General features: G+C 43.8%; 2 protein-coding genes across 4 annotated transcripts in view; one reads left to right on the top strand and one right to left on the bottom strand.

The window, feature by feature from the left end:
* The window catches only part of LOC308478758 (uncharacterized protein), a 38,825-nt gene extending 24,427 nt beyond the window's left edge, over nt 1-14,398 (top strand). The window contains exons 8-9 of the mRNA XM_081008883.1: nt 4,458-4,493; nt 12,902-14,398. The gene's annotated coding sequence lies outside the window, so the exon portion shown is untranslated. The remainder of the gene's footprint in view (nt 1-4,457; nt 4,494-12,901) is intronic.
* The window catches only part of DPYD (dihydropyrimidine dehydrogenase), a 526,421-nt gene that overhangs the window by 13,737 nt on the left and 486,987 nt on the right, over nt 1-25,697 (bottom strand). For all 3 annotated transcript variants that reach the window (XM_081008554.1, XM_081008553.1, XM_081008555.1), the window contains one exon: nt 6,724-6,867. In XM_081008554.1, coding sequence (XP_080864680.1) covers nt 6,724-6,867 — 144 coding nt within the window. The remainder of the gene's footprint in view (nt 1-6,723; nt 6,868-25,697) is intronic.

The following is a 25,697-nucleotide window of genomic DNA, read 5'->3' as shown; positions in this document are numbered from 1 at the left end:
TTGTCAGTGGGGCTACCAGGTGTGTGAACAGAACTGGAGCCAGCTGACGATTTGGTTGCTAATGACCTAACTCCACAGTCAAAAAACAATTAGCTGCTGGGGAAACAGAAGCAGGGAGAAAAGGAGGGTTTAAAGTGATTTTTAATTTGACAGTGCTCCGCGGATTCAGTGGGAAACAAATTGGACTCAGAAGAGAGAAACCAGGACTTGTGTCCCAGGATGCTGTGTTGGGCAAGAACCACCGCTCAGCCTGAGAGTGAGAGTAAGCGTAACGGCAAGGCTCGCACCCACCATTCCCTGCAGTATAACTTAACTGGGTCCTGAAGTCCTGCCGTTCTGCATTATGGCTCTGCTCAATATCATTGCCTGTCATTTGCAAGTCAGCCCCTCCACAGGGTGCCACTGTGAGCCTCCATTTTCTCCCAGCAATGATGTGGCATCATTAGAAGTGAGGCATTGTGCGGGGGGGGGGGGAGGAGAGGCAGCCACTTGGGGAGTGATCCTATGCACAAGAATCTGGCATAAAGCAAGCTGATCTAAGGTACGCTGGCGTAAAGTTACACCAGATCCAAACCCTGTTCAGCAGCTCGGCTGCTGCTACTGCTACTGCTCTGCCAGGTAAAAGCCTGGTAGAGCAAGCCTTTTAAATAGTGTGACTTAACTGAGCAAGCTTAGGATCCAGCCCAAGTCTTCCCAATCGGGTCCTGCCCCAGCCACACTGAAATGACTCTTTTAGAGGGGCTTACACCAGCCTCAGCTCCATCAGCTTGGGCTGAGCTGGCAGGATGAGCAAGTTATGATGGCGTATCTTCAGCTGAGCTGGGGCTGGGGAGCCAGGAGTCAGTCGGCTGGGCTAGAGATCCTCTGCATCCTCAGCTGCTCATCCTGGCTGATTACACCATAGGATTGCTCCCCCTCCATTTGCTGAGAGCAGAATGAGAGCAGAGACTCCTTATGGGGTCCTCACCACGGGATCACATTCACCCAGTGCTATACCAGCTACACTGGCTCCCGATGGAGTACAGGATCAGGTTTAAGGTGCTGGTTTTAACCTTTAAAGCCCTATACAGCCTAGGACCCTCGTACCTACGGGACCGCCTCTCCTGGTATGTCCTACGGAAGACCTTACGGTCTTCAAACAAAAACATCTTGGAGGTCCCGGGCCACAGAGAGGTTAGGCTGGCCTCAACTAGAGCCAGGGTTTTTTCGGCTGTGGCCCTGATCTGGTGGAACGCTTTGTCACAAGAGACTAGGGCCCTGCAGGACCTGACATCTTTCAGCAGGGCCTGCAAGACAGAGCTGTTCTACCAGGCCTTTGGCCAAGGCACAGTCTGACCCCCTCCTTTGGTAATTCTCACAGAACTCTTAGTCCAATGGTTGCCATTAATTTGATTTTGAATTGATTTTAAAATGAATTGATTTTAGAATGCTGTGTTACTTTTATTGTTGTTAGCCGCTCTGAGCCCGGCTTTGGCTGGGGAGGGTGGGATATAAATACAAAATTATTATTATTTATTATTATTATTATTATTATTATTATTATTATTATTATTACTGCTTGTGGTGACAGTGAAGCTACAGCTTCTTCTTCTTTTTTTAGAAAAAAGACTACTTGTCTAGAAAGCACCCCTGAAATTTTTCCTCACTCTCGCCATTGCCCCCAAACACACCCCACTTTTGCAGTCTGTGAATGGGGATGCAAAATTTCCAGCTTAGTTCTAAACTGTGCTGTAAACAAGGCTACACAGTTGACAGTTTACCAACAACTGAAGCGGGACTAGGTGAAGGCAAATGCAACAGGGGGCGAAAAACTGTAGGGAAGAAGGTGTACTTTTTAATAAAAAATATTAACATTTTAAATTGATTGCTACAAGAACAACCTCCATCGTGGTGATGCGGTTTACCAGTGAGGTTATTGTCTTGTTTTGCAATATTGTAAAATACAGCGAACCCAAGAGACCAGGGCATAAATTAAGAGGAATTCTTTTATCCAAGGCTCCAACACAATGCTTGTATTATGTCTCCCAGAAGACATACTCAAGGGGAGCACACATGTGCCTGAAAAGTCGCATTGTTCATTTTAAAATGAAAAGAGCTATTTTGGTGTACAGCACAATATCTGGGAAAATGAAAGATTTGCAGATTAGATATGTCAAGCAGTTATTAATCAACAGCAATGGAGAAATGCGGGGGGGAGGGGAGGGAGGAAAATTAGACAAAAACAGAGGGGAGGGAATAAATGTCTGATGGGAGGGAAGATGGATGGGAGTTAAGTTGCCAAAATGGAGGAAAAGGGGGTGTATTTCTTCTGAGGAGTAACATCCTACTCGGTGGAAAGGCCAAGGAATTTCAGTCATCTGAGAGAACATGGAGATGCGGAAAAGCTTCAGTGATAAAGTTGCAAGAAAATAGCCATAACAAAGTGGTTACATTAGATCCTACCAATCATATTCGATTAAGTCATTTATATGCACGTGCGGTCCTGTTCATTGCACTAGTCTTCAGTTGGTGTAGATTTAATGAGTCCAGGATATAATTAGGAAAAGGAAATTAAAAACAGAAGGAATCTAATAAGCTATTCCAACTGTGTTTGGGGGAAACTTGGAGCTCAGGGTTAGCACTACCATTAGGCAGAATGAGCCGCGATCCATTCTACAGCTTTGTTGTGGTGCCGTCTGCAGGGGCACTACCCTTAAACCACACTACCCTAAAACCGCCTCTGCTAGACTTGTAAAGGCCACATCATACTGTGCTCACTAAGATGAACAAAGTCGGGTCAAAGGCTTTAACCAACAAACAGGATAATCTTCACAGAGAAGCCAGTAGTGGGAAGGAGCTATGAGGTAAAACAATCGTATTGCAGCTGGAATGGCAATATTATTAAACAGGTAACACTGGCCCTAAAGAGAAGGGGAAAATGAAGTGATGAGAAAAGCTCACAAGATCTAGTAAGAAAAAGGGGAAATAAATAAGAAATATGGGGAGGGAAGAGTATTCGGAGGGTATATACAGATAAAAGGAGCTTAAGAAAATAAGAAGCCACAAGTATCCTCTGGATGTCATGAGGAAATCAGATACTAAGAAAATAATATGACACTCGCTGACGAAGAACACCCCAACGGAGAGAGCTTATTGCTGGCTAAAGAGTTTATTGTACACGGATTGCGAACTGAGAGGAGTTGGGGGAGGCACTTACGGGCTGCTTATGCTCAGCTGGGAATATCATCAATGTTCTGTGTGTTCTAGTGCTAGTTACACAAAGTGTTGCCTAGTAGCAATTTCCTAGTCAGGGAAATACCTTGAGTGAAAGTGGTGGTGGTGGTGGTGGGGACTTAACACGTTAAGCTGACAGGTGATGACAGGGATGAGGAGAAAACAATGGAGGTTTGGGGAGATTAAGGGCCGGGGCAGTCCTGAACTCAAATCAACCTTGCCCAGGTGCTGAGGAATGGATTTAAACCTGCTAATACATTCCAGTTCTGCAGCCTCTCATTAAAGACTGGGCCATTGTACTGAAGCTAGGACATAGCTGTCAACTTTCCCCTTTTCTTGCGAGGAATCCTATTTGGAATAAGGGAATTTCCCTTAAAAAAAGGGAAACGTTGACAGCTATGAGCTAGGAATGGGTGAATTAGTCTTTGAGTTTCTGCCACCTTTGCATGTGCTCATCAGTCCCATGGCTGCATTTATAAGAGACTATTTTTTTTTAAAGTGTGGAAATTCATATTTAAGTATTTTTAAAAGTACCTATATTTTCCTTCAGAAAACATCTCTAAATATATTTTATCTCCAATTGTGAATTGATAAACTTTATTGATTGATTGAATTATTGATTGATTGATTGATTGATTGAATGAATGAATGCACTAAGAACTGTATTGGGATATTCAGGAAGTGCAAAAGGCAATGGATAACTACCTTCCAGTCTGCAAATTAGCCGGGGAGGTCTGGATCAGGATGCTGTGCAGCAGAATTTGAAATTTGAATTTGCAAGCATTCCTAACTGAAGCATAATAATTTTTAAAAATGCATTTTTCTTTTTGCACTTGGCAATTTCAATTACTAGTCCAGTGCAGTAGGCTGTTGCCAACATATATCATGTCAAAGTGTCTAAGGTCCCACCTGCACTATACATTCAAAGCAGTACCACACCACTTCAAACACTCATAGCTTCTCCCAGAGAAGCGTTTTAAGGGTACAGAGAGTTGCTAGGAGACCCCTATTCCCCCTGCAGAGCTTCAATTCTGAGTGGTATTTTTTTACTATTTTTTGCCTGCTGTTCTAGGGTTCATATGGATTTGTTCTAGGATTTTGACTTGGTCATTGTATGATAGTAATTGCAATATCTGATAATGAGTCATATTGAGGTTCCAAAAAGCAGGATACAAACATTTTATTTTATTTTATTAAGTATTATTCTTTGCCTATCTTATTTTTCCCCCTTTTCATCATTTCAGGGCCTAGATCAGTATCAGTGCCCTGTTCAGATTGTGGTATATATATATATCTTATATATTTCTACTACGTTCTCTCCTTTCCTACCAAAATGCCTGATATATTTCTGGTCTCTCCACCCCCAAACACTGCCTGCCCTTTCACACCTCTCCAGTATTTGTTCTTGTTTCATCTGCCGTGGCAAAGTTAGCCCTCATTGAAACTGCAGGTGTTCTTCTCTCTGACAATTACATCAATATTTTCCCCGAAAATAAAAAAAACAACCTAGTAAAACCCCTAAGGTGAGAGAAGTCTTTGAAAGCTTCAAGCCTCTTTCAAAACAAACAAACAACGATATTTGCTGGGTGTTTCCATGTACACAGAGAGAAGGCTTGCAGTCGGAACAATATCAGAATAGAGCTGTTTGAACTATCAGTATGATGTAAGTCAAGGGTAAACCAGTGTGGTGCCTTTCAGATGATGAGGTTGGATTCCAACTGCCATCAACCCCTTCTGTCATGCTGGCTGGGGCTTATGGGAGTTGTAGTCTGACAACATCTGGAGGGTACATTCCCTTAATGCAATGGTTCTCAACCTGTGGGTCCCCAGATGTTGTTGGACTACAACTCCCATCATCCCTGAGCTCTGACCTTGCTAGCTAGGGATGATGGGAGTTGTAGTCCAACAACATCTGGGGACCCACAGGTTGAGAAACACCGCCAAAATGTAAGCCATGGGAAAGAGAAGGAGTCCAGACATTCATGAGACTATAACACCACTCACACTCATTTCCCCCTCGTAGGATTAACAACTGCAGAAGCCAGGAGAGAGGACCAGTCCCAACAGGACCTCTGTAGTATCTCTAGCAGCCTCACCTCCATCATTCACACATGGAGGTATGTCTGCAGAGGAGAACCCTGTTGAGTACTCAAAGGCTCCCACTGTGATTGTGAACCTTGGTCATGCCTTATTCCCCCGCCCCACCTACAACTGTTAATCACATATGGGCAGTGCTCCCCCCCCCAAAAAAAATATAGGTGCTGGAACTTGCCATGAAGTCACCGGACGACTTGGGGCAGCCCTGAACAGATGCCAGTTTGACAACAACTGTGTTCACTGCCTGCAGAAGGTGCTAAAACTACTGCAAGCTGTCTCCCTAGCTGGTTTGGGGGTCACCCCTGGTTCTGGAGCAGGCCAAATAAATGTGCCCCAGCCTCCCTCATTCTCTTAGATTCAGGCGGATGGCTAGGGCAACTCAAAAGGGCTGGAAAACTTAAAGCCCACCACCAGTATGTGGGAGATGGACTGAAGAAAATGAAATATGAATTGACCACGCCCCATAGCTTGACCAATCATGACTAGGAGCAGCCAGGAGCTAGGTGGAGTCATAGATCTAAAAAACAAAAGAACACTTTGGCCAGCCTCCATTTTGACTTAAAATGTTTGTTCTGGGCTTCTAAGAAGTATGTAAAGGCAAGAAGCAGGCAGGGGGAGCACCAGTCCAGAGTACCTGGTGCACTCTGGCTGAAAAATGCATTGCATATGAGTGAAATATCTGATTGGGGCTTGGGTACCCTCAAAATTGAGAGCATACAGCTTGCAGTTAGCTGTGTTGTTCACAAGTCCCTTCCCATCAATGTATTCAGCATGAAAAAGGCTGGCCCCACTTTTGCCTATGACACCTGCTACTTCAGAATATGGGATGCTTACTAACAGACATGAATCTGGATCCTGTATGTATCACCAAACTACCCCAAGGTGATCTCTCTCATCCCAGAATAATCTGGTCTTTTGTATCATCTTGACAGACAAAAAGCAGAAGGCACATAAGGTAAAACAGTGTACAGTGGTATCTCGGGTTACAAACACTTTGGGTTACAGACTCCACTAACCTGGAAGTAGTACCTCGGGTTAAGAACTTTACCTCAGGATGAGAACAGAAATTGCGCGCCGGCCATTTAAATCAGGCTGGGAAACCTGTGGCTCTTCAGATATTACTGCACTACAGTTCCCATCATCCCTGACTACTGGACATGCTAGCTGAGGCTAAGGAGAGTTGGACATCTGCAGGTTCCCCTGTCCTTATTTAACACACACATACATACATTCTCTTTTTCTAAAAATAAACACCCTCACATAAGGCTGGCGTTGCATCTCCTAAAGGCTTGTAGGATTTAGTTTTCTTCTGTCACTGTTCCCGTGCATATGACAACCACAAACCATCCCAAACTCACACCACTGAACCACGACACTTTGTACAAGAGGCCCACATTCTGTGATGCTACTTACTTTCACAGCTGGGATGGGCTTTTTAGGAACAAGATGTTTTCTCTCAAGCTGGGAAACCAGGGTGCTCTGTTCCATCATGTTCACTTTGGACTCAGCTATTATCTTCTTGCGCTGCTCAAGGTAGGGGCCAAAACTAGGAAGTTTCTAAAAGAAATAGAAAGTATGCCATTACTGTTGTATAGAAAACAGTGGCCCCAGTGAGAGCGAATGACTTCATCCCACATTTGACAGACATGATCAATGATTTGAATGCCGAATCTATCTTTCTTGCCCTTCTCCCATGCTTCGGGAGGCTATCCACCTTCTTCATTTTAAAATTGCCACATGCATATTTATCCAATTAAAACATATATTCATCAATCTATGAAAACTTGTTTTAAAAAGATTTTTTTAAATAGTAAAAATTGTGCTAGGTTGTGTGTGCATTTATATCCTTTTGGTTCTTAGCCAGTTACCCACAATTCCCCCAAGAAAATTTTTGATAGGAGTTTTAGTGGCATCACTAGTCATGATGCAAAACAAATAAACCAATCAACCATGGATAAAGACTGCAATGTATGGAGAACAACGAAAATTGGAAAGTTTGGTAGTGGGATAATCTGTCCCTCAGTTACTGCATTTCTTTGGGGTATGTATCACTAGGGTCCTGCTATATAAAAATACACATCACTCATTAAAATAAATGAAATTCACTCTATGTTTATTATTATGGTGCAGGGAATATTATGCACTAAAGATTCATAGAACTTGGGTGAGAAACCTCCATTTGCTTAATGCTTTACATCAGTTTCCCCTTACAGCTAATGGATTTGCTAGCTAACTTTATAAAGCATGCTCTGAGATTATTTTGACATGGCGCTTAAAGGGATATTGGATCGGTTACTATAATGGCAGCCAGTTCCAAGCAAACTCTGGAAAGTGCTAATTTTATTCATTTCACTATTTGACCTCATTGAGCTTCTTAATCTTTAGCCTCTGGGCTTCTTTCATATAATGCAGCAAAGGGAAAGAATACTAAGCTCCAAAATACTCCACTTCCAGCCAGAAACCTATAAACGCCGGCTCCAATTTCTAAGCACGCCAGTACCTACAGATAATGACTCTACACCACCAATCCATTAAAGTTCCTTGCAACCCATGAAGGTCATTGTGATCTTCCACCTAAGGAGGAGGACCATAACTCACGACACAGCATCTGCTTTGCATGTAGAAGGCCTCAGGCTCAATCTCTGGGATCTCCAGGTAGAGTTACCAGCAGCTAAGAAAGTGTAGCATAGGCAGGGCAATGTGTTATGCAATGGTACCCCATCACATACTTCAGGAGCCCTGAATACCTGAAGAAGTGTCTCCACCCCCATTGTTCAGCCCAGACGCTAAGATCCCGCTCCAAAGGCCTTCTGGTGGTTCCCTCACTGCGCAAAGTGAGGTTACAGGGAAGCAGGCAGAGGGCCTTCTTGGTGTCATGCCCACCCTGTGGAACGCCCTCCCGTCAGATGTCAAGGAAATAAACAACTATCTGACTTTTAGAAGACATCTGAATAATGTTTGATGTTTTATTTGCTGGAAGTCATCCAGGGTGGCTGGGGCAACCCAGTCAGATGAGAATAATAATAAATAATAATAATAATAATAGAATATGTGTGCAGGGGGAACAGGTGTGGGCACTGTTCCAATGTCCCAGAGCAGATTTATAGGGCATGCAAGAAGCATGCAGTTAGAGGCAAAGGCAAGGAAATATCATGGCACTAGTGGAACTGTTTAGTTGGTTACTGCCCTCTGTTCACATTACATTCATTTCCATCAAAACAACCATATGGTGAGATCGCCACCTGAAGATCATTTAATCCCACTTTAAAGTGAAAAATTCTCTATGATCAGTCATATATTCCACACCCCATATTGCCCCCATCTGAGAAGTCAGCCCAAAGGAAATGTATCTGGGATATCTATCTCTCTGCCAACATCCCTGATCCTATTTGACAGGAGAACTGTTTGTTAAGCTGTACGTTTTGCCCACATAAGGTCTGCATTCTTGAACCTGTGACTTTCTTTGAGGAAGACTATTGTACATCTTTAAGGGTTAGGAAGAGAAATGGAAGGAGCTGTATCCTGATGGAGCTGTCCTTTCAGTACTTCATCTGAGCTCTTCTTCGGATTGCAAGAGGAAGGGAAAGAAACACACATTGTCCTTCACTTGAAGCAACAATGTGTCTTGGGGTGGCCTTGAAGATGACCCAGTGCTGGATCCTCATGATGGGGTTTGAATAGAACTGGCAGGCTGACCCTGATATAGACAGTACAGATCAGAATAATTTGTAGGATGGCAAAGTATCCCAGTGTGAAATGTGGCAGAACTCCCTGTCCCTTTGGTTTCAGTGTGGGGCTTTTCTCTTGCCTCCCCTTTTTATCCAAAAGTAAATCTCTGGCACTCAGCTTCCAAAAGCAACCTTGTAACTGATGAAGTGTACAAATCTCCTGCAACCATGTGATTTTTGTTTCAGTATTTCTCCAGGGATTCATCATTGATGAATTTGTTCTCACTGGATAAGCTAAATCCTACTCATTTAAAGATAACAGTATCTACCAGTAGAACTGTTTCTATCTAGATATAAAAAGCATTAGACTGCCAATAGAGAACTGACAACATAATGAATCAACAATGAAACCTTAAGCCAGCAAAGCTTTAAGGTGAATAAGCCTGTTTCGATTATAATTTATTCACAGATCAATCTAAAGCCAATTGAGCATATTATGAACTAGAAAAGAGGCTGCTTTCCTAAGAGAAGCAGGCGCCTGATATCTTCATTTTCAAATTACTGCATCTTTTTTTTAATGGAAGAAACACTGGCCATGTTTGAGGAAGGTAATATGACCAGTTCATACTAATTCTCTCGGATAATAATACTAGTAATTCATTACTTAATGATGAATACATGTACCTTATCCTGACTAGATATTTGCAAAACTAATGCACTTGCAGGTAACCTGGCAAAACATTTCCTCTGCTTCCAAGATTACAGGACTTTAGAGTGTCTCACTAGCCCTTTTAGTAATCACGTGATTACGACTACATAAAGGTAAGAGGGGGGCTGTCCTCACTGACCTTGCCATGGTATTTTCCCTGGCTCTGCCCCCTAAACCCAGTCCATTCATTGGAGGGGAAGTCTTAAGCCGGAGCCTACTCCACACATGCAGGCTCCCCACTCGGTTTAGAAACCTGATTTTGCATGGTTCAGAATTCCATAAGGAGCCTATATGTGTGCAATGGATTCTCCATTTCAGACTTCCCCTGCCCCTGCTGTGTGGGCAGCAATGATGCAAGGACAGGGTCCACAAACAGAGTCCACTCTTTCCGTCTCATGACATTAATCAAATATTGAGTGAGCATCAGTACAGCACTTAGTCAAGTCTCAGATATATTTAAGATTAAAATTCAAAGCAGCAGCCAGCTTTTAAGAATATGGGTTTCGTCAGGGCTTTCTTTCAGCTGGAACTTGCCAGAACTCAGTTGCCTTTCTATGAGAGCAAGGGAGGTGTTTGTGGTGAGTTCTGGCACCTCTTTTTCTAGAAAAATAGCACTGAGTTTTGTAATGATTTGGGGAGGAATTCAACACCATGTTCTTCTGATCTTTCTGTCATGACAATCATTTCTGCTTGCCAGACAAAATGTTTCCCCTCTGCTCCCCTTATATGCTGTTCTCCTAACCCTCCAGAGCAGATCTGGAGAGGTGCAGGGAGCATGGGAAGAGGAAAGAGGCAAAGTCCCATTTAACTAGTGGGAGCCCTAGCACTGTCTTTCACTTGTATTGTAGCTTAGCTGAATCCAAATCCATTTTTTTCCAGACCTCATAATAACTGCCTTAATGTTATTTTTGTGGGATGCGGGTGGCGCTGTGGGTTAAAACACAGAGCCTAGGACTTGCCGATCAGAAGGTCGGCGGTTCGAATCCCCGTGACGGGGTGAGCTCCCACTGCTCGGTCCCTGCTCCTGCCCACCTAGCAGTTCGAAAGCATGTCAAAGTGCAAGTAGATAAATAGGTACCGCTCCAGCGGAAAGGTAAACAACGTTTCCGTGTGCTGCTCTGGTTCGCCAGAAGCGGCTTAGTCATGCTGGCCACATGACCCGGAAGCTGTATGCCGGCTCCCTCGGCCAATAAAGTGAGATGAGCGCCGCAACCCCAGAGTCGGCCACTACAGGACCTAATGGTCAGGGGTCCCTTTACCTTTAATGTTATTTTTAATGTAATGCAATTCATTAAATTTGTATACAGGCAACCCTCATTTTGTGTGGGGGTTCCATGCCGGACTCCTGCACACATAAGCCCACTCCACCCCCCCCATTCTGCTCCTTTCCATGATGTCTTTATGATATTTTGCGGCCACTTCCAGGTTCGGCGCGTCATTCGGTTGCTCCTAAATTGGGAGTTGCCTGTACTGCCTTTCATCCATAGATCTCTGGGCACTTCACAGCACAGAAATAGTCACATCATCATTATATGATTTTATGAAATACATGTCTTTTGCACACTTGGTTAGAACAAAGACTCATTTCATTATTTAAAACACCACCAGTGGATTTACCAAGACTTAATTTGAACAGTTCAATGCTTGGATCACTTATAAGGTTTTGCTTTTGTGTTCTGTGTGAAGCAGAAGTGATGAACCTGTGATACTCATGATTTGTTGGACTCAAATTCCCAGCAGCCCCGGACAGCATGACCAATTCCTGGCAACACTCGGAGCACTACTTTTTCTCCACCGCTGTTATAAAAAGCAATTCCTAGGCAAAAATAAGAGGGCTCTGTGCAAGGGAAGCAGCCATAAGCAGTTTGACTGAACATCAGTGTTTGTGTGTTGTATTTTGATAGCAGCGCATCTGTGGGGATTCCAAAGGAAGTAAGAAGAATATTGACAAGATTAATGAAGTATCATGGGAGGGGGGAGACGTTCCTCACACATCTAATCCTCTTGTAGCTAAACAACAGGGAGTGTAGCCTTCATTCCCCTTGAGAAATTTTGCTCATCTTTTTTTAAAAAAATACTTTCTGCCTTCAACATTCCACGAACGTTTTGCTTGAACAGGGACCACCCAAATCTGCCTCAAAGTTTTGGCTTGGATAACATCACTCTCTGCAACATCACATCATTTGCTCATCTGTTAAAGGCAACACCATTCCTTCTTGTTTAGACTTCACTCAATGATCTTGATCTGATTTATTTGTCAGCTTTGAAACAAGAAGATTTGAGGGATTATTCTTTGCTACAGTATAACAACATTTCATGTTCTAAAAGACCAACTGGTCTGGTCTTCTGGCTATGTAATATTCATCACACACACGAAAAGGGGAGTTAAACACCATACTGTGTGTTTAACCAAATGCTTGATTAGCAAGGATGCCAAAATGAATGATATACCTCTGTTGTGGGAAGTAGGGAGTGTTGGATGGGGAACGCACACAATGAAGATTTCAACAGATTACTGTGCTACTTGGTGAACATCTGGCAGACTGTCACTTAATAGACAATAACGTCTTCTCTAAACAGAAGAGACTTGAATCCATCAGGGATTCCTTCAGTAGCGTATGTGCTTAACTTAGGCTGTAATCCTACACACACTTGCTTGGGAGTAAATCCCATGGAAACCAGCAGGGCTTACTCCTGAGTAAGACATGCCTACACTTCCACTGCACAACATCTGCTTTGTGCTCTTTCCATAGATTATCATATTCATGACACCTTGAAGTGAAAACCGTTTTACTGTCTCACTCTACCCAAAGCATGAAAAAGAAATTAAAAACATTGGCAAGTTCTTTGCTCTCAGTTTTTTGGGCATGTATGAGGAAGGCCTCCCTGGCCATTTTGGGGAAAGAAATTCTGACAGCTTAGCAGACTAAAGTTGTAACAAAGACGACAGCAGACTGCCTATTAAGAAACACCACAGAGCAAGAAAATGTAACTGCTTTCCCCTCACCTTAATAAATATGGTGTGGGACTCTATGTTCTGTACTAGCAAAGTGTGTGCAGATAACACTGTGGAACATTCTCGGGGTGTTTCCTCAAGCAAGCTTACCGTTTTGTTTTGCATACTGTACATTAAGCCAAATGAAAAAGCGGCACTGCATATAAAACATACAACTGAGAAATGGCCACTGTCCATTTTCTTTTTCACATTTAACAGAGTTCAGAAACTGTTGGCAAGTCGTATTTCCAAAGAGGACACACCTGATGTGATCTGCCCGGAACCATGTGGAGATCAGAGCATGAGAATCTATGCACTGCTGGAGTCCCGCTCTCTTACAAAATGGCACACAAGGTGGTCTGAGGGTTATCTGTCGGTCTTCTCTAAAAAGCGATTCCTGCCACCTAGGAGCAGCTAGCTAGTGCAAATGGGTCTTGCTGCTACGCACTATAAAACCAGTGTAGGAAGTTCTGCTGGAAGCGATGTGCATTGATGACACATGCTGTCAGGGTTCTTTTTACACATTTTACTTACTTTGCAGACTCCAAGGGGGAAACTGATCACAAAAGACATAACATGCACCCAAAATATATATGCGACAGGATGTAATTAAGACCCGTTGCTCCCAGCAAGACTTGCTACACCGATTTTTGATGGCTGAATTTACTTTCTAAAAGCAACAAAAATGACAGCCCAGCACCCCTCAGACCACCTCAGAATTGCTCACAAGCCCACCCACCTTTTTATTATTTTTTTGTGTTAATTTTTTTGGGGGTAAGTAGCTTTTCAAGGATACGATCATTAAAAACCCAGCATGGAAATGAGATGGAAGAAACTTTAGCCTGACATAGATTTTTGTCCTTGAGTCAATCTCTACTTTTCACATGCTGCAAACATGTGCACAATGATGGGTGGCATGGGAAGGGTGAGGACTTTGTCTGAACCCCCTACGATAAGGGCAGTTTTCTGAGGCAGATTACCTGGCCAAGGAAGCCTTGAATTTATTCAGGCTGGCATCACTCACAGCAACTCTCCTTCTAGCTAATACAGACAGATAAATCAAGGACACTGCTCCCCCCTCCCCAATTCTATGTCTGTTTCCTAAAACCTTCACCAGCCACTCAAAGCCCTACCTTCTAGCTGCCTCAAGCTGTTTTCTTTGGCAAGGAAAAGCCTGTTGCCGACACAGCGCGAGTTAATTTATTGAAGGGTTTACCATTCCCTTTGGTTCTGATCCCAAGTTATAAAGAAAATAATTCAGTTTTGTGAAGTGTCCTTCATGCTCGGTGCTCACCAAAACCCCTTTATATTACAACAATGATTTAAATTCTTGTAAAGGAAAAAGACAAAACAGCACCGCTGGCCAACTTACGGAATCGTGAAAACAATTAATTTTGCCCAGCAATAAAAGTTCCGCCTCCAAACAAAATATCAAAGCAAATGGAAACAGAACTACAACTTCCGTTTTACTGTAGTTTGCCTTCTGCCAATGAGCTGGAATGAGCTGTCCCATTCAGATTCTGAAAAGTGTATTTTCCCCCCTATACCGCTTTATATTTTTAATAAAAATCTCAAAGCGGTTTACAGCATATTAAATCAAACAGTCAATAAAACAACAGCCGGGTGATGTTCCTCCTGCCTCATGAGGAGCCTCTTCAGTAGGGCTGGTGAATCTGGGCCTAGCCCCCTAGACCAGGTGGAAAGGGAAAGGGTCTTGCAGGGAGTGGCCTTCACACTCACTGCTGGGTGAGGAGCCTTTTAAGCAAAGCTTCACCAGAGACAGTTTTAGCTTCTTGGGTTCTTCAAGCCTCGAGGAGCAGAGTCCTACTGAAATGAGACTAGATGGGGCCAACCTAGGGAAGATTCCAGGTGAGCATCTCCAAGTTCTCCTGTATCACTGGTCTTTGGCTATAAGGCGCAAGTGGAATAGCAGCTGATGCTCCACACTACCAGGGGAATAGGAACATGGAAAACAGTCTTCTGAGTCAGACCATTGGTCCTTCTAGCTTGGTATTGTCTATGATGACTGGTGGTGGCTCTCCAGGGGTTTCCTTCAGCCCTAACCTGGAGATGGTGGGGAGTGAACCTGGGACCTCCTTCATGAAAAGCAGACACCCCACAACTAAGCCATGGCCTTTCCTATTGTGAATAGCTGACATTCAAAGGGGTATTGTGATTCTGACTAGGATTGTGGCTATGGCATAAGAATAAAGCTGCCCTTCCCTCATGCGATGTCTCCAATCCAGCTCAGCCCTCTCCCACTACATTTTCTCAAGTGATCTGATAAGAATCTCATGGGAGAAACAGGAGAGAATGATAGCTGCTAGAGATCTATATCTCTAGCACAGTTGGCCAATTAATGCACTGACATTTTGGGGATGGGGCTATGAAGGACTATCCCTTCGGTCTCTACATCAATAAGAAGCCTAGCTTAGGCTTTGAAAAGCACGACTTAGGAACTGTGAGGATTCTGTAGGTTGACATTTTATTGAAATTTACACTTTAATGTAAAAAACAAAACAAAATCAGAATCTAATCTCAAATGTATGCATTTCAGATCTAGAAAACAAAACCACTCCTTCTGGCCTGGCCTAATAAATGTCTACTTAGGATATTGTCTTCTACTGAGGTCACCGAAAGGCTCTTTGGTACACAAAAATGCCAAGCATTTCTCATAATGGTTTACTCATCTCTCTTTTATATTAGTTTATTAGTGCACAAGTGACAGCTCCTGGTACTCGAAGCAGCTTTTTTAAAGATTAAAAATATGTGATAATACAATGCTTAGATGCTCTGAGACACATGCTTTATATCTTGAACTACCCTAAAGGGAAAATATCAACTTCTTGCAAGCACTGGTGATTTAGCACAGTGTGCAATTGAGGTATGTGCATACTTTGTGTAAGCACACAGATTATATATGGGTATGGAAAAGCCAAAAGAAGATTCAGTTGCAATTTTGTTTCTCTCCCATGTTGAATTCTTTTGTTTCGTTTTTTCAAAAAAAGGAGATGGAAATAGCATGTGCCTTGCATATATTAGGTTCTGAGCTGCATTGTAAATAGGAAATCTCTCTGATAAATCTAGAAGTAAACTCCCCCTTCTGCTGGATCACATAACTCTCCTTGTGTTATACTAATAGATTACATAAATGCAAACCATTGCTAATAATTCCTAAATAAACCTTCTTCCACTTCAGATTCACTGTAATCCATCTCTTATGTCAGATGAACTGTGGTACTTATCCTCCTTACTGCAAAGGCTATAATGCGGCTCCTTATTCATCTCTCATACACAGTAATCCCTCCACCTCAACTTTGCAGATTTCTAATTTAAATGTAAAATATTCATGGCAGACAAAGGAGCCCTAGTCTAAACAACAGCTCTTATAGCTAATACAAAGGATTCTGACATTGTCTTTACCTAATCTTTTTAATAAAATAAAAAACCCACAGGCTACATAGTGATTTTATTCATCACAATGATTATCTGCATTTTCTGCAGAAATACAAGCTTTAATAACAGCAATTAGGAATAATCTTGAAGCTACTATAAAGGTAAAACATTCTTCCAGATTTTTTTTAAGTCTTGTTGTTTTATTCTGCAAGACCATATGCTGCCTTGAATACTACTACTTCTTTTATTATTCCATGATATTAAAATGTATGGCATTCACAGCCACAATGTGGGGCACTGGCCACTGTTTTATGGCTTTAGAGGAGGATTAGACAAATTAATGGAGAAAAGGGCTATCATATGCTTAACCAGACCTTCCTGTTCCGAGGCAAGAAGCCTTTGAATTCCAGTTACTGGGGGTGGGAGGCAACTGGGGGTGGGAGTGCTTCCTCCATGGCCTGCTTGTGGATTTCTGGAAGCATCTAGCTGGTTACTGTTGAAAAGAGAAATCTGGTCTAGATGCACCTTTGATCTCATCCAACAGGGGTATATTTTATGCATCCAAATTTGGGATGAGGAACCTGAAACCCCCCAGATGTTGTTGGATTCTAACTCCCACCAGCCCCAGCCACCACACCCAATGGTCAGAGTTGTGGTTGAACAACATTTGGAGCACCACAGGTACCCTATACAGATACACAATTGTTTTGCTGTTGTTTAGTCGTGTCTGACTCTTCGTGACACCATGGACCAGAGCACGCCAGGCACTCCTGTTTTCCACTGCCTCCCGCAGTTTGGCCATAAAATTTTACAGTGGTGCCACATGGGAATGGAATCATTCCCCGCCCCCAACCTTCTGAAACTGAGTAATTTAAATTTGTTTGTAAGAATAGGGCACATGCATTATCCCACTTTTATGGGACTACTGAAGAGCTCATTGCAAATCAGAAAAATGCATCCCTATGCAGCAATTTACAAGGAATAAGAGGAGCGTAACTCTATATTCAAAGAGCAAATGGATAGGGTTATGGTTGAGTAGGGACCTGAGCTAATTCATCGCTGACTTCAGCCTTCCCAACTGCAGAGGATTATGAATTATTACAGTAGCTAATGAAAATATATTTATTGTTTTTGATTTATTTTAACAACCCTAAGTCCATGAAGCAAGTAACGTTATGTCAGGGAACTGCCATCAGTGCCGGAGGGAGAGAGCAAAAGCCAGAGGGATTCCAGAGAGTGTCCAGGGATTGGGAGAAGCAGCCCATCTTCTGGGAAAGAGAATCAGCGTAGCACCAGTGGAGAAGGGGGGCAGATGGGGGAAGTGGCAAGGCGGTCCCATGACTCCTTGCCTGGGACCAGCGGGGAGAGTAGGGCTCCTCCTTTGCCCACGCCCTCCTTGCACAGAAGGCTTTCGCGCAGAGAGAGTAGGAGGAGACTAGGCGTCAAAGAGCTTCTTTGCTGGAATAAGTTTAAGAAATGCCCACTGACAGATTCTGCCAGCGATTGAGTCAGCCACGGGTGAGTGGCTGTCCGGACAGAAAAGGTTCACTTAGGCAACCCAGCCAGGTGTTTGCACCCAGCCGGGGAGATAAGCACCGGCTTACGCACGAGCAACCCCTAGAACCATTACAGCAATCCGTCAGTCTCTGACGTTGCTTGTGCGCAGCCCCGGAGAGGCAGCACGATGAGCCAAACAGGGCCGGCTGGAGAGACAGAGCAAGAAGCCATGGTGTGAGGTCTGGTCGAGAGGAACCGAGACCTGGAGGCACATGTCGCTACCCTGTCTGCACGGCTGGAGGAGAGGCGGGCTCAGGATGCACAGGTCAGAGCCACCCCGATAGGGAGGAAGGTCCCGGGACTGGTAAACAAGTTTGGTGGAAAGCCCCAAGACTACAATGCTTTCCGAACGGAAATTCAATACGCTTTGGAATTGCAGAAAAATGACTTTGCTGATGACGGGGAGAGGGTGGCTTACATTGTTGGACATCTGCAGGATGGGGCGCGCGAATGGATCAGGCCCTTAATGGCAACGGGGAATCATGCATTGAAAGATCTTAAGAAATTCTACCAGGCAATGGACGCGAAGTTCTCCAGCGAGGTTGAGCAAAGCATGACACGGAGGGAGCTGATGGGGTGCAAGCAGGGGAACCTGTCCGTCAGAAACTACTTGTCGCGTTTTGCGATGTTAATCCACAAGCTCGGGTGGGATCTGGACTCTGAACCACTACAAATGTTGTTTGAAGCGGGTTTGGACCCCAAAGTGAAAGACGAGTTGTCCAGAGCGCCCCGCCCGCGGTTGATAGATGAACTCACCAAGACTGTGCTTGCGATCGGTGTGCGCCAGGAAGCGCAGGCTCAGGAGAAGCGGGAGATAAGGGCGGAACGTTTCCATGGCAACCGCATTCCTGAAATGTTGAGGGAGCCTTCCCAGGCGGCCGAGCCGATGGAAATTGATGGAGCGCGCGTGTGAAGTTTCAAACGCTAGTGAAGGCCGGAAAAGGGAGGGAAAGGAGTGGAAAACTACCAAGAAGTGTTTCCTCTGTCAGCGGCCAGGACATTTTGCAAAGGTGTGTCCTCAACGAAAGGCCTGGCAAGGCATGATGGGGGCTGCAGGCCACGACGAGAAGGGGGAGGAAGGGCCGGTGCAGGGAAACGACAAAGCCTGGCTGCCAACCAGCAGGGGCAGCAGCCAGGCCGGCAACCAATAGAAGTGCCCCAGCCTGACCCTCCCAAGGCAGCTATAGCCATAGAAGTGGTGCTAGAACTCCCAAATGGGCACCCAGTCAAAGTGGAAGGGCTGCTGGATTCTGGCAGCTTGTGTAATTTCTTCAGCAGAGACTTCGCTCTGGAGCACCAGCTCCACCTGTTGCCACTAGATTTTCCCTTGCAGGTGACCACCATCGATGGCAGGGAACTACTGGGAGGGGAAGTGACACACCAGACACCGCCAATGCGAATGAGTGTTTCCAGGCACACGGAAATCATTGCCTTTCACGTGGCCACGCTGGCAGGACCCTCAATAATACTGGGAATGAGCTGGCTGGCAATACATGACCCAGTGGTGTCATGGCATCAGCGGTCGCTCACCTTTGGGTCAGCTTACTGCTTAGAACACTGTCTGGGAGGGAAGGAACCAAGAATGACTGTGGCTGGGGTGGTCCTGGAGGAAAAAGGGGAGGTGCCACCACAATATGCTGATTTGAAGGAGGTCTTCAGCGAGAGGGAGGCAGACAGACTGCCCCCCCACAGGCCATTTGACTGTCAAATCAACCTGCTTCCAGGGTCTCAGTTACCGGTGGGTAAGCTGTATGCCATGTCCGACCGGGAGATGCAGGAGTTGCAGCAGTTTATTGACAATAACCTGAAGAGAGGTTTCATAAGGGAATCAAAGGCGGTGGGGGGCAGTCCAGTGTTCTTTGTGGACAAAAAAGAGACTAATCAGCCCAGATTAGTCGTGGATTACAGGGCTGTAAACATGGTGTCAGAACCCGTGACTTTCCCAATGCCCAGGATTGACAATATTTTGACACATGTGAGGCAGGGGAAGATTTTTACCAAGCTGGACCTCAGGGGGGCATGCAATCTGATTAGGATAAGGGAGGGGGACGAATGGAAAACGACCATGTTCACCCCCCGGGGAGCTTTTGAGTACTTAGTCATGCCATTTGGATTACAATCGGGGTCCGCCTGCTTTCAAGCCTTCATGCACCATGTGTTGGGGTCCCTGCTGTACAAGAATTGCGTAGCCTTTTTGGATGACGTCTTAATCTATTCGGACAATGAAACGCAACACGTCAGAGACGTCAGGGAGGTGCTACAGAGATTGAAGAAGCATCAGTTGTGGGTCAAGCTGGAAAAATGCCAATTCCACACCAGGGAGGTCGAGTTCCTGGGGTACAGGTTGTCAGACAAAGGACTGGCCATGGATCCGGGCAAGGTGAAGGCAGTGCTGGAATGGAAGGCCCCCCAAAACAGAAAGGATGTGCAGAGGTTCCTAGGCTTCAGCAACTTCTACAGGAAGTTCATAAAGAACATCGCTCACTTGACAGCGCCCATAACGGATTGTCTTAGTAGCAAAAAGAAGTTCGCATGGACAGAGGATGCGCAGCAATCTTTTGAAAAACTGAAGAAGGCATTCGCCTCTGAAGAGCAGCTCCTGCACGTGGATCCGGAGAAGCCCATGAGACTGGAGACGGACGCGTCCGACTGCGCGATTGGAGCGGTACTTTTGCAGCCCGGGTCCAAGGAGAACTGGATGCCGTGTGCCTTTTTAGAACTGAGCCCAGAAATAAACTCTGGAACAGAGGTCTAAAGTCCTCTGGTGGCCCATCCATTTAAGGAAACACATACTAAAAAAAATATATTCTGAATATAGCAGCTTTTGCTAAATGACTCATTCAGTCAGTCATTTTATTCATATCCCCCATATCCATGGAACTCAAGTGGCATACATAGCCCCCTTCCCCCCAATTTTATTCCCACAACAATCCTGTGAAGTGGGATAGGTTTGGAAAGAGTGACTGGCCCCAGGTCATCTTGTGAGTTTAGTGGTTGCATGGGGATTTGAACCCTGGTCTCTGCACTTCTAGTCCAACACGCTAAGAACTACGCCACAGTGACTCTATTGAACTGTGGCATCCGATTCTGAGTCAATTGTTCTTTGCCAACCAGCCTTTTTTAAATAAAATAAAATAAAATTAGAGTCAGCATGGATGCAGTTACTCAGAAAGCTACAATACTGAGACCCAGCTCCTCCTGCAGTACCATATAGCTGAATGAAATATGCAAAGCAAAGGGAGAGAAGAAAGCAGTATGAGTGGGATCACGTAGCCTTTCCAGTTGAGTCATGAATGATAACCACACTGCTTCTGTGTAATCACCCAGTGTCAGTAGTTTAGATGGACACACCTGGGAATTTTAACCTAACACCATCTTGTGAGGAATTCCAGTTAACAGGAACAAGTAATTAATCTGGGTAATTAATCTGGTTCGACCCAACCAGCTTTTGCTCGCAGTTCATGCTGTGCTTGCTAAGTCTCTAGAAGTTTTAAATATTTTAGATGCACATCTAGAGACAACTCCAAATCATTAAAATATGATAAATCATCACAGCATTATAAATCATTATAAAGATTATACAAATCCATGTCACGAATACAATAATAATGGTCCTGGCACCTAAATGAGAGTAAAATGTTCCTTCCCTGTAGCAATAGTGAAATGTCAAGGCCTAGCTTTCAACGTGATAAAACGATACTATATAATACGTAGGACAGATAGATAAAAGAAAGATGCATTATAATAAAGTTTCTTTATTTCCTCAAATAATGAAATGTCTCCCTTATCTAACAATCACTAACTATAACCATCATGATTTTCCCAAGGAAAAATGAGCTTACGCTATTCATGCATTTTCAAAGAGCTTACACTATTCATGCATGTCGTGGGCAGTGAACTCCAGGGAGAAAGGGCATGGATCTGGCAGTGGCAATGGCAGCAGTGGTATTGGCAGTGAAACCAGCAGCACCAGCCATTTAAGTTCTTCCCCCAACAAATGCACACCTACCAGCACAGTTGCAGGCAGGAGCAATTTGCCTGCAATTGGGCAGATTTCTTACCCAGGGAAACTTCTCTCACGCCTGCTATTTAGATATCAGTTGTACACAAAACACATGGGTTGGAATTCAACACAGCACAAAGCAGATTGCTCCACCCGTGCAAGTATTTCTGCTTGCCCAACGGAACACACACACACACACACACACCCTTTTCAAGCTACCACTCGTGGAAATGTAAGGGCTGCGTTTGAGGGGAAACCACTGGAGCTATCCTTCTGAAAAATTAGCAAGATTAGTGACAACAGAAGGGGCAATGGCTGCAAATTTCATCCACTTCTGCTCCCTAAGTTAGAGACAATTCCTTAAGCTAATATTCCCTACTAATAAACTCTACATGTATTTGCCTGTGATTTGGCAGGCTTAATCCACTCTGGAGAGGTTAGCCTGCCTGAAAATGCCATTTGCTTCTGCTAAAAGGGGGAAACGTTATAGTCATTTTTTATTCCCCATAATAGTGAGTGTAGAAAAGCAAAGTTCAATTCTTTCTGAAATGAATTTGGACCCTGAGCCAAATTGCATAGCCTCCAAGTGCTTCAGACCGAATCTTCTGTTCTGAAGCACTGAACCCAGATCAAAACTGAACCCCTACTATAAACATTTTTCCAATGAGTAAAACCCATACATGGCCAGATATTGGACTATGTAAAAAGTTACAGTCTGATTGTATGAGATTAAAAAAAAAAATCAGTTGAAAAGTTTTATGTCACTTACTCTCAAATTTTGCCAAAATTTTAATCCTGTGAGTTGCTACTATGATTTCAACTCCTATATTTAGAACTAAGCATCTATTCGGATGAATCCTAGAGCAGTGTCTTTGAATTTAACTGCAAATTAGCATAGACTAGCCCACCTGTCTATCTTCACCTGGAGAGAAAATGAGATTTTTGCTACAGTGGAAGCTCTGCTTAAAATGACCGTCTCATCTTCATCTTGACTGCACTCAAATAGCTTCCAAATAATATATTTCAGATGAGCGATTGCAGAGATCCTGCAGTGCTTGTATATTCAGAAACAGAATGCTTCATAGCAAGCATTCATTGAAAATGCAGGAAATGTATTTTTTTATTTTATGTCTGGACTTAATTTTTCTTTCTGAAGTGATGAATGATACTTAAAAATGCTTATTAAAAACCAAGGAATCCCCATTGGTCCACAAGGGGAAAAGCAAATCCAAATCCAGAGTCGAGCTATCCCTACAATTAGAACCAGAAAACTTGTCATAAAATACAAAGGAAGCTTTTGAGTTTTCTGGAACCCTTCGCCAGGTGGGCTGTTACACAAAGAAGTGAGTGCTATAGGGAATATGGAAAGATAAGGAACTGCACAAAACATTTGCTTTATGTTTTAGCTATAAGGTCCGCAAAAGGCAGGGCTGGAACATTTGTGTCCCTCCAAATGCTGTTGGACTCCAATTCCCATCAGCCTCAGCCAGCATGGCCAATGGTCAGTGTGGCGTTTGCCTCCTAGGTGGGTCATAAGGAAAGGGTTAAAATGAGTGTGACGTGATTGGCCAGTGGAAACTGATAGGAGTTGTTAGGGATAGAGGGGGAGTTGTGTGAAAGTCAGTTGAGAGTTGGGAGTTGAAGAAGGAAGAGGGAGGTTAAGTCTGTGGGTTGGTCGAGTTGTGAGGTGAGGGGGTGTGAGGAATTGTTAGGTGGAGTCAGATAGATAGTTGGAATAATCAGTTTGAAGTTGTTAGGAACGCATAGAACAGTTACGGAACTAGGTTTAAGAAACTGCTAAGAAAAATTAACTGAAACCATAAGCTTGTTCAGGCCTATAAATAAACTTGATTATTTGTTAATAATACCAACTGACTGGACTCCGTGTGTACCCGTGAGGAGAAACGGGTTGGTGGCAGCGAAAAAAGCAATCACAGTGACGGCACAGGGTCAATAGACTGTCAAACGTCCGGGGGCCCTGTGTGATCGCCACAGTCAGGAATGATGGGAGTGGTAGTCCAACAGCAGTCCATGGGCCCCAGGCTCCTCATCCCTGGCATAGGTTCTGGCTATAAGGCACTTGTGTGTTTCTGGGTAAGTTCTGGACTTTGCGTTTCAAAAAATGGGGGTGGATCAGGCATGTCTTCTGTCTTAGAAACCTAGACAGCACCACGACATCTGCAGCATGTAGCAGAGACTAATCTAATTAAGTCTGCAGTGTTCATCTTGAGACTGAACATAAATGCAGACCTTATGCCTACAATATTAAACAATTTTGGGGTTCTTTTTTATGCCCCCTCCCTATTCTCCCTATCTGTATTGCATAATAGACAACTTGATGAATATAATTCTGGTTGTTTCTGATACAAGTGTTGCCTAACTTCTAAATTTCTAAAAGGTTTCACTTAACATCTCTTTTTATAGGTCACACTCTTGATTGGACAGTGGTTTTTATGTTTAATTATGATCCTGCACCATCACTGTATTTGTCACAGGGTTTTTGTTTTCTCAGGTTCATTTCATTTTGCAGCCCTTAATAAAACATTTGCAGACTGGGGCCATGAAAGCTTTCAGTTGACATATAATTCCTGAGAGTTTGCCCTGCATCTCAAACAGTGCTTGGGAAGTTCTAGTTTATCATCTCCAAAAGGAACTACTTCAAGATCAAGTTCACCCTTTAACAAAATGAACCAGTTCATTCCAAGTTCACCCAATTTCCTCTGCAAAACGAAGTCAGCATTCAGAAGGTTACAATTTAAATTTGTGCAAGTCACACAGCTGTTAAAGGCAGAAGGCAACGTTCACTGTTTTCTTACACCTGCCCTTCTCACTGTAAGCCAGTGATGGCCAAACTTGGCCCTCCAGCTGTTTTGGGACTACAATTCCCATCATCCCTGACCACTAGGATGATGGGAATTGTAGTCCCAAAACAGCTGGAGGGCCAAGTTTGGCCATCACTGCTGTAAGCCATTCTTGTTGAATGAGAGTGAATCTCATCAGCAGGGAAGATAAGGAAATGCCTCACATTCTTTCCTTTAGATTTATTAGCAACCATGATTAAGCAACAAAGTATTCTTAGCAACATCAATACCTCTCTAACTGCCTAATAAGACCAAAAATGTTGCCTCCATGTTTTGCTTACTAACTTTGTTTATGGATGTCTGATTAAATTATTATTATTTTTTAATGAAAGCTTTTAATTCTTTTTTTTGGGGGGGGGGAGAGTGTAGTTGGGTAAAGGAATGAAGCTGAAGCTGAACTAGCAATTAGTCAAAATTCAAACCCAAAATGAACTTAGTTCACCCAGCAATCGTGAAAACAACTTTCAGGTGTCGTTCAGAGATTTTTGAACTAGACCAGTGAATGTTGTTCAGCTGAACTAATTCATTTCAAGCGCTGATTTCAACCAACCTCACCTCAGGGTTACTATGAGGTCAACAAGGGAAACATCTAATAGAAAGATAGGTAGCCTTTCTACCAAAACTCTGTCATACTTATGAGAAAGCCAGTCACACAGATTAGACACTAAATCCTAGCTAGTGCTTGTAGGCTGTGCTGTTGAGCCATAGAAAAAGCATGGCCTAAGGCAGGCACCCCCGAACTCGACCCTCCAGATGTTTTGGGACCACAACTCCCACCATCCCTAGCTAACAGGACCAGTGGTCAGGGATGATGGGAATTGTAGTCCCAAAACATCTGGAGGACTGAGTATGGGGGTGCCTGGCCTAAGGCATCAGAAATGTTGTCTGCAGAGGTAAGAAGTGGTGGAACAAGGTCACCTCATCTCCAAATTTGGAACCACATAGCTGGGTGAACTAAGGGTAGGCATTTAGCACGAAATTTGAACTTGCATATTTCGGGAATATAATCAAGCTTGCATTGAGGACAATGCTTAGAAACAATCATGCTAAAACACCTTTTCTTTTTTATACAAGAGAAACAATGGCCAAACTCTTTGTCATAAATTTAACTGGGGCCAAATGAACTTTCCTCAGGCTTTGGATCTGGTCCACAGGCCACCATTTGACCTTCTCTGATTTAAACACAGGAATAATTTTC

Source organism: Podarcis pityusensis (assembly GCF_964106645.2).
Source record: "Podarcis pityusensis genome assembly, chromosome: 6".
NCBI lineage: Eukaryota > Metazoa > Chordata > Lepidosauria > Squamata > Lacertidae > Podarcis > Podarcis pityusensis.
This window is presented reverse-complemented; position numbering and strand designations above follow the sequence as displayed.